This window comes from Mobula birostris, unplaced genomic scaffold, assembly GCF_030028105.1.
Source record: "Mobula birostris isolate sMobBir1 unplaced genomic scaffold, sMobBir1.hap1 scaffold_922, whole genome shotgun sequence".
Taxonomy (NCBI): Eukaryota; Metazoa; Chordata; class Chondrichthyes; order Myliobatiformes; family Myliobatidae; genus Mobula; species Mobula birostris.
This window is the reverse complement of record NW_027278639.1, coordinates 36,999-46,222: the sequence shown is the minus strand read 5'-3', so window position 1 is coordinate 46,222 and position 9,224 is coordinate 36,999. Positions and strand designations below refer to the sequence as shown.

The 9,224-nt window shown below is 60.1% G+C and overlaps 1 protein-coding gene across 1 annotated transcript; it reads left to right on the top strand.

The window, feature by feature from the left end:
* Positions 1-74: 74 nt before the first annotated feature.
* LOC140193845 (lysophosphatidic acid receptor 5-like) lies at positions 75-8,345 on the top strand. Its single transcript, XM_072251003.1, has 2 exons — positions 75-414; positions 7,091-8,345. Exon 2 carries the CDS (start codon positions 7,138-7,140, stop codon positions 8,251-8,253), a length of 1,116 nt encoding a protein of 371 aa, XP_072107104.1. The 5' UTR covers positions 75-414; positions 7,091-7,137; the 3' UTR covers positions 8,254-8,345.
* The last annotated feature ends 879 nt before the right edge of the window (positions 8,346-9,224 follow it).

Below are 9,224 nucleotides of genomic sequence, written 5' to 3'. Positions count from 1 at the left end.
TCCTCTCATCCTCCTCCTCCCTCCCTCCCCATCCCCCTCTGCCGTCCCCATTTCCCCCACCCTTGCCCCCCCATGCCACTCCTCCTCCCCCGACCCCACTCCTCCTCTTCTGTCTTTCCCTTCCTGCGTCCACCTCCCCCCCCCACAACCTGCCCCTCCGGCCCTCCTCCCTCCCACCGGCCCGTTTCCGGGTTCCGGGCCCCGGGGTGCGCCTCCACCAGGGGGAATACGGTAGCGGGCGGCGCCGCCCCCGCCCCGCCGAGGGGGATGGATCCCTTTGCGGCCGCCGCGGGGACGAGGGGGGCGCGGCTTCTCGCCGCCTCTGCCCGGCTCACAGTCCAGAGCCCCGCCGCACGGCCCGCGGTGCCACAGCCCGGAGGAGGAGATCGCACTCGACGGCGGGGAGAAGGCCCGGTACGTCCCTGGGGGGTCGCCACCCGCGCCCCGAGCCCTCACGGGCCAAGGCGGAGAGGGGTGGGTGGGAGAGGCGGTGGGGGCGGGGGGGGGGGGAAGGGGAGGATGGGAGAGGTCGATGAGGGGAAAGGGCCGGGGAGGGAGGGAGCTGGAGGAAATGTGACATTTCAGAATGTCCAAAGGTTGCATCAGGTGTGTACCTGTTAGTGGGTGTGCGTGTGTATAGGGGCCCTGCTCCTGCACCCCTCCCTCTCTCTCTCCATCGCGCCCTTTCCCTCGTCTTCTCCCCCCTTCTCCGCCCCTCCTCTCCCACACCTCCCCCTCTCCGTTCCCCGCTGTAACCCTCTCTCCCACGCACCCCCACCCCGCCCCACCTCTTCCTCTCTCCGCACTCACTGTCTCTGTACCCCGACTGCCTCTCTCTGTCTTTCCCTCTGTGCCTAACTCTATCTCTATCGCTGTCTCTCTCTCCCCTCCTCTCTATATCTCTCTCTCCAGCACTATCTCTATCGCTATGCATCTCCCTCTCCCTCACCCTTCCTCCCTCTCTCCCTCTCTCTCCCTCTGCTCTCCCCCTCTCTCTCTACACCCTCCCTCCCCTACCCTCTCTCTCGCCATCTCTCTGCCTCTGTGTGTGTGTCTCTCTCTTTCTCCATCTCTCTCTCCCCCTCTCTCCCTCCTCTCCCTGTCTGTCCCTCTTTCTAACCCTCTCTCTACCCCTCCCTCCCCCTACCCCCTCTCTCGCTCCTCTCCCTGTCTGTCCCTCTTTCTAACCCTCTCTCTACCCACTCTCTCGCCATCTCTCTGCCTAAGTGTGTGTCTCTCTCTCTTTCTCCATCTCTCTCTCCTCTCCCTGTCTGTCCCTCTTTCTAACCCTCTCTCTACCCCCTCCCTCCCCCTACCCCCCTCTCTCGCCATCTCTCTGCCTAAGTGTGTGTCTCTCTCTCTTTCTCCCTCTCTCTCTCCCTGTCTGCCCCTCTTTCTAACCCTCTCTCTACCCGCTCCCTCCCCTACCCCCTCTCTCTCCATCTCTCTCTGTCTCTGTGTGTCTCTCTCTATCTCTCTCCATCGCTCTGTCTCCCCTTCTCTCTCTCTCTCCTTCTCTCTTTCTCTCTCTCTCTCCCCTCCCGCCCCCTCGCCCGCATTTCTTTCCACCCCTACTTCTCCTCCTCTGTCCTATCTCCCTCCATCACCCTCTCCCCTCCCCCCCCCTCTCTCTCTCTCTTTCTCATTCCCTTCCTCCCTATTCACTCTTCCGGCCCCTCTCCCTTCTCCCCACACCCTCCGCTCGCCTCCTCCCCGCCCCCGCCCCCCGCCCCGCCGGCCGGCCCCTCCAGCACACACCAGCCCGCCCCTCTCCCAGTGCCAACGCTGCGGCTGCCGAGTCACTCTGGTTCAAACAGCTCGAGGAGGAGGAAGGAAGGAAGTTACCGTTTTTGCCACCCAGGGAAGCGCTGGGAGGGGGTGGGGGAGGAAGAGAGAGCGTGGGAGGCGGGGGGGGGGTGTGTGGTGTAGGGCCGGAGGGAAGGCTGGTGGTGGCAGCCCCCCCACGGGTGAGGTGAGGGGCAAAGGTCAGCGCGGAATGGGTCAGGGGTCACTGGGGGGGGGGCGGGGGGGGGTACAGAGCAGGAAAAAGGCCCTTCGGACCACAGTGGTGTTGCCGAGCCGAGTAGACCGGGGGCCGCATCGCCAGCTGAACTCATCTCCTCTGCCTACACCCCGTCCAGGCCTCCCCCCACCCCGCCAGCTCCACTTTTCCCGCCCGTCCCCGAGCCTGTCTGAGCGTCCCTCAGGGGGCTCCAACCCACCCGACTCTCCCGCCGCCCCCTCACCCCCCTCGGGCAGCCGGCACTCTCCGTGTTTTAAAAATGTAGAAACCGGGCCCCTCGCAGCTCGTCGTGTCGTGATGACCGCCGCACACCTTAAATGCGCGCCCTCTGGGGTGGATAGATAGATAGATTAATAGACAGATAGATAGCTGGATGGATGGATATGTAGATAGACAGATAGATAGACAGATAGACAGACAGACAGGACAGACAGATAGACAGATATATAGCGAGACAGATAGACAAATGGATAGACAGATAGATAGATAGACAGACAGACAGACAGATAGACAGATATATAGCGAGACAGATAGACCAAATGGATAGACAGATAGTTAGATAGATAGATAGATAGACAGACAGACAGATAGACAGATATATAGCGAGACAGATAGACAAATGGATAGACAGATAGATAGATAGACAGATAGACAGATGTAATAGCGAGACAGGTAGACAAATGGATAGACAGATAGATAGATAGACAGATAGATAGACAGACAGACAGATAGACAGATGTATAGCGAGGACAGGTAGATAGATAGATAGGTAGAGAGATATATAGACAAATTCATAGATAGAAACTTTATTGATCCTAAAGGAAATGTCGGTGTCACAGGTCCCATTACAAGTGCACAGACTTACAAATATCAGGAGAGAAGTAAAAAGTTACTTCAGGCAGTCTAGCAGGAGGGGGTCATCACCTCCCCGGGTATCGGTTGACTCGTTATAGAGCTCAGGGTAAGAATGACCTCATACAGTGCTCTTTGGAGCTGTCCAGTTGTCCCAGTCCTGTTACTGAAAGTTCTCCTCTGTTCAGCCAAGGTGGCACACAGAGGGTGGGAAACATCGTCCAGAATTGCCAGGATTTTCCGGAGGCTGCTTCTTTGTTCTACCACAGCCTCCGTGTGTGTCCAGTTTGAGTCCTGTAACAGAGCCAGCCTTTCCAATCAGTTTATCGAGCCTGTTGGCATCACCCGCGTAGATGCCATTGCCCCAGCACAGCACTGCACTGGCGACAACGGACTGGTAAAATATGCCAAGCAGAGGCCTGCACACTGCAAAGGGCCTCAGTCTCCTCAGGAAGCCGAGGCGACTCTGGCCCTTCTTGCACACACTCTCCACTCGGGTCCACGTCCTCTCCGTCAATAGAGACAGGGAGCAGGGCAGGCTCAGTCTTCACCATCTCCTTTGTCTTACTGGTGCTGAGCTGCAGATGATTCAGCTTGCGCCGTTTGGAACAGTCCTCCACCGGGGCCCCTGTATTCACCCTCCCGTCCTCCCTTTATACACCCAGATACTGCCGAGTCGGCAGAGGATCTCCGCAGGTGATGTGACTCGGTGTCGCGGCTGAAGTCCGAGGTGTACAGGGTGAACAGGAAAGCGAGGGGGGGGGGTCAATACAGTCCCCCGTGTGGGGCCCCAGTTCTGCCCCGTCTATGCAAACGGGAGTCGGCTGTGTTCGGCAGGGACATTACCATCCTTGGAACGAACCCTTCGGCCGGGGGTAAACGCAAACACCAGGAAATCTGCCGACGCTGAAAATTCAAGCAACACACATCAAAGTTGCTGGTGAACGCAGCAGGCCAGGCAGCATCTCTAGGAAGAGGTACAGTCGACGTTTCGGGCCGAGACCCTTCGTCAGGACTAACTGAAGGAAGAGCTAGTAAGAGATTTGAAAGTGGGAGGGGGAGATGCTGCCTGGCCTGCTGCGTTCACCAGCAACTTTGATGTGTGTTGCTTGAAGTTCCAGCATCTGCGGAATTCCTGTTTTTCCCAAATCTGCCCGTGCGAGTCTTCAAGCTCCTGAACCTTCTCCCGGAGGGAAGAGGGATGAAAAGTGTGTTGGCTGGGTGGGTCGTGTCCTTGATTATCCTGGCAGCACTGCTCCGACAGCGTGCGGTGTAAAGTGAGTGCAAGGACGGAAGATTGGTTTGTGTGATGTGCTGGGCCGTGTTCACGATCTTCTGCAGCTTCTTCCGGCCTTGGACAGGGCAACTTCCATACCGGGTTGTGATGCACCCTAGAAGAATGCTTTCTGCGGTGCATCTATAAAAATTAGTGAGGGTTTTAGGGGACAGGCCAAATTTCTTTAGTTTCCTCAGGAAGTAAAGGTGCTGGTGGGCCTTCTTGGCAGTGGACTCCGCTTGGTTGGTCCAAGTCAGGTCATTATATTAATGTTGGCATTTATATAAAATATAAGAGCAAGGAGATAACGCTGAGCCTTTATAAGACACTGGTCAGCGCGCAATTGGAGTTCTGTCACCAGTTTCGGGCCCCGTATCTCAGAAAGGACGCGTTGACATTGGAGAGAGCCCAGAGGGGGTCCACGAGGGTGATCCCAGGAATGGAGGGGTTAACATACGAGGCGCGTTTGGCAGCTTTGGGCCTGTACTGGCTGGATTTTAGGAGAACGCGGGGAGGGCGGATCTCATTGAAACCTGCCAAATGTTGAAAGACTGGATAGGGTGGATGCGGAGAGGATGTTTCCTCTGGTTGGGGGAGCATTCAAAACCTGGGGGGCGACCTTTTATAACAGAGGTGAGGCTGATTTTTTTTTTTTTTTTTTTTTTGTTTAGCCAGAGAGTGCTTAACGCCTCCGGCAGGAGCTTTGAGAGCCGGAGGTGGGGCGCGTTATGTTGAAGTTGTTTACCTGTGCGCCCTAGCTTACGCCGTCGTGGGCATTTATACCTGTGCGTTGGCGTGTCTGCGTCGCGCTGCAATTCACCGCCAAGACGCTAGTTGGCGCTGGGGTTTCTAGTTTCTAGTTAGTCCTGACGAAGGGTCTCGGCCTGAAACGTCGACTGCACCTCTCCCTACAGATGCTGCCTGGCCTGCTGCGTTCACCAGCAACTTTGATGTGTGTTGCTGGGGTTTCTAAGCCATGTTACCTGCGTTTCATCACCTCAGGTTGAACAAGTTGGATCTTTATTCTCTGGGGCGTAGAAGGTTGAGGGGGGACTTGATAGAGGTGTTTAAAATTATGAGGGGGATTGATAGAGTCGACGTGGATAGGCTTTTTCCATTGAGAGTGGGGGAGATTCAAACAAGAGGACATGAGTTGAGAGTTAAAGGACAAAAGTTTAGGGGTAACACGAGGGGGAACTTCTTTACTCAGAGAGTGGTAGCTATGCGGAACGAGAAGTGGTTGGGGCAGGTTCAATGTTGTCGTTTAAAGTTAAATTGGACAGATATATGGACAGGAAAGGATTGGAGGGTTTTGGGCTGAGTGCAGGTCGGTGGGACGAGGTGAGAGTAAGAGTCCGGCACGGACTAGAAGGGCCGAGATGGCCAGTTTCCGTGCTGGAATTGTTCTATGGATGTCGGCAGGTAGATTTGACGATTTGGATCATCGTCTCCAACCATTAATTTCGCACTCAGAGACTGGCAATCGCCATTCGAGTTTGAGGTTCAGTCAACAGGGCGCAGCGGCTAGCTACAAACTGGCGTCGAGCGCAGGCTCTTCCATGGTTTCGGGGGTCTGTGAAGCTTTTGGGGCAGCATCGCGGCCAGCGTTCCCTCCCTGCCCTCCAGTCGCCCAGTGGGAAGGCGCTGCAGCGGAGGAGGAAACGCAAGCGGACCGACCACAGGTTGTTGCGGGTCTGCGTCGCCGCCACCGCGTAGTTACGCTCCGGGAGAAGCGTTAGGCTACGGCGTAGGGCTCGGCGTAGACACGCGGCTATGCCGTCTATTTGACGAGCAAGTATAAATCACGCCGGTGGGGCCTAATCGGGAGCATTGCGCGCGTTTTCGGTCATCCCACGCCCCCCAACCCCGCGGGAGAGATGCGAATAAGATTGCGAAGGGGGCAGAGAAAGATTTGCGAGGATACTCGCCGGCACTTGAGGGCCTGGGCCGCCGGGAAAAAGTTGAATACGCATCCCCCCCCCCCGTGCGTCGCAGAGGGAGGGGAGATTTAACAGAGGCCCACTGTCCCTCCCTTAACGCGAGGGGTGCCGAAGACTTCTGCACGGGGGGTGGGGGGCACCGTATTTGTCAGCGTGGAGCGGAGAGCGGGTTTGCCAATCCGGCGGGAGCGAAAGATGTCGGGAATGGGGAGGGCGGAGGGTCACGGGCGGGGTGGAGAGGAGGAGTGCCGGGGAGACGGGGACAGACACACCCGGCCCCGAGACACCAGGCGGGGGTCATCCGGTTCCAAACCGTTGCTTTATCGATCACTATGTCTCTCTGGTGCACCGCCCCCCCCCCCCGCCACCCCGCGCCCTTCGAAAATATTCCCAGCCATGATTCCCCTCTCCCTGACCGCTTCCCAACGGAGATCCCGTATCAGAATCAGGCTCACCATCACGCACGTAGGTCGTGAAATTTGTATTTCTTTTTCGTTTTCGCCGAGGCTGGAGCTGGAGGTCGCGGACTTGGGCGTGGGAGGGCGGGTCGGCGGGGCGAGGTGGGGTTCTCGGCTCAAAGGGCGGACCCCCCGGTGAATCAAAGGGGTGCCGTTTCTGCGCCGGGGCGTTCTACATCTCTGTGGGTAGAGAGAGAGAGAGACAGAGACAGAGAGGGGGGGGGGAGGAGAGAGAGAAGACGGGGGCAGAGGCCAATGGGGAGGGAAGAGGTGGCGTGGAAGTGGGGGGGAGGGTCAGCCGCCGTCGACCGGGGAGGAGCGGGGAGCCCGTTTTGGGAAGAAGGCAGCGGCCGCCGGGAGTTCGACGGCGCCATTAGCGGGCGAGGCACGCGTCCCTGGGAGCGGGGCCGAGTGAGGACGGTGGCCTTTCGGGAACAGGGTAGAGCTGTCGGGAACGGGGGTGGGGGGGGGCAATCCTCGGGGAACGGGAAGAGACCCTTGCGAATGACCCCCCCCCCCCTCTCTATCTCCCTGCCCGCAGATGCTGACCGACCCGGGCGCGGCTCCGGGAACCCCAGCGCCGGCGAGATGAGCGTGACGCCCAACTGCACGGCGGCGACGGCGACGGCGTCGAACGCGATGCCCACCTTGTGCGTGGACCACGGCGCGGTGCACCGGCTGCACCTGGCCTGGAACGGGACGGTACTGGCCGCCGCGCTGCCACTCAACGCCGCCGCCCTGTGGGCGTTCGTGGGGCCGCTGCGCCTGCGGACGGCGGTGACCGTCTACCTGGCCAACCTGGCGGCCTGCGACCTGCTCTTCGCCCTGTCGCTGCCGCTCCGCCTGCTCTACTACGCCACCGGCCGCTGGACGCTGGGCGACGCGCTGTGCCGGCTGGCGGGCTCGCTCTTCCAGCTCAACATGTACGGCAGCTGCCTGTTCCTCACCGCCGTCAACGTGGACCGATACCTGGCCCTGGCCTGCCCCCTCCGCTCCCGGGCCTTCAACCGCCGCAGCGTCTCCTGGAAGGTCTGCGGGGCCGTCTGGGCCCTCATCGCCCTGGGCTCGGTGCCCGTGGCCATGGTGCACGACAGCAGCAAATGCCTGAGGTCCGGCTCCTGCGACGAGGAGACACGGTGTTTCGAGAGCTTCTCCGACCGCACCTGGCGGAGAGAGCTCCTGCCGCTGGTGGCGGTGGCCGAGATCCTGGGCTTCCTGCTGCCCCTGGCCGCCGTCCTCTACTGCTCGGCCCGGGTGCTGGAGGCCCTGTGGAAGGGCGGCGGGCTGGGCGGCCCGGGCGGGCAGCGGAAGTCGAAGGGGAAGTGGAGGCGGAAGACGATCCTTCTGCTGGTGGCCAACGCGCTCATCTTCGTGGTCTGCTTCGCCCCGTACAACCTGGTGCTCGCCGGCTACGCCCTGTCCCGCTCCCACCTCCTGCAGCTCAGCGGGGTGTCGGAGAAGACGCTGCGGCTAACCCTCCAGGTCACCGTCCTCCTGTCCGGCACCAACTGCTGCCTCGACCCCCTGGTGTACTATTACAGCACCGAAGGCTTCCGCGCCACCTTCCGGGGGGTGGCGACGGGCCGCTACGCGCTGACCAGCCGCTCCGCGCTGACCAGCCGCAACCGCAGCCAAGGCACCGAGCTGAACAGGATGGTGCGGCTGGAGCGGGTGAGGGAGGCCAGCGGCGACAGCGTCGTGTGACGGCGGCGCCCCGGGCGAGGAGGCGCGGCCGGCAATGGGCCCGGCCCGTCTCATCCCAACACGACTCCCGGCGTTTCCCGTAGAATCTCAATGGGTTGCGACCCAACCACCCGCCCGTTCCTATTGGATCCCGTCCGATCCCCCAGGACCTCCCGGGCTTCCCGCCCAGTTGCGCGGGGTTCCGATCGATAGCGCCCTCCCGAGCCACTACAAGGTTCGCAAACTCTCCATCCAAACCCCGACAGATCCGCCAGACATCCCATCGTGTCCCAGTGGATCCCCAGGGCTTCCCATCTCATTTCAATGCATCCATTCACTCCCTCCGCCCCTACTCCTAGTGGGACCCCACCCCTTCCCATTCACTCCCACCGTCCCCACTCCCAATGGGACCCACCCCTTCCCATTCACTCCCACCGTCCCCACTCCCAATGGGACCCACCCCTTCCCATTCACTCCCACCATCCACACTCCCAATGGGACTCCAGCCCTTCCCATTCACTTCCATCGTCCCGACTCCCAATGGGACCCCAACCCCTCCCCATTCACACCCACCGTCCACAATCCCAATGGGACCCACCCCTTCCCATTCACTCCCACCGTCCACACTCCCAATGGGACCCCACCCTTCCCATTCACTCCCACCGTCCCCACTCCCAATGGGACCCACCCCTTCCCATTCACTCCCGCCATCCACACTCCCAATGGGACTCCAGCCCTTCCCATTCACTTCCATCGTCCCGACTCCCAATGGGACCCCAACCCCTTCCCATTCACACCCACCGTCCACAATCCCAATGGGACCCACCCCTTCCCATTCACTCCCACCGTCCACACTCCCAATGGGACCCCACCCTTCCCATTCACTCCCACTGTCCACACTCCCAATGGGACCCACCCCTTCCCATTCACTCCCACCATCCACACTCCCAATGGGACCCACCCCTTCCCATTCACTCCCAATGGGACCCATC

Coding starts and splice junctions, on each gene's coding strand:
- LOC140193845 (XM_072251003.1), top strand. CDS start 7,138: ATGAGCGTGACGCCCAACTGCACGGCGGCGACGGCGACGGCGTCGAAC.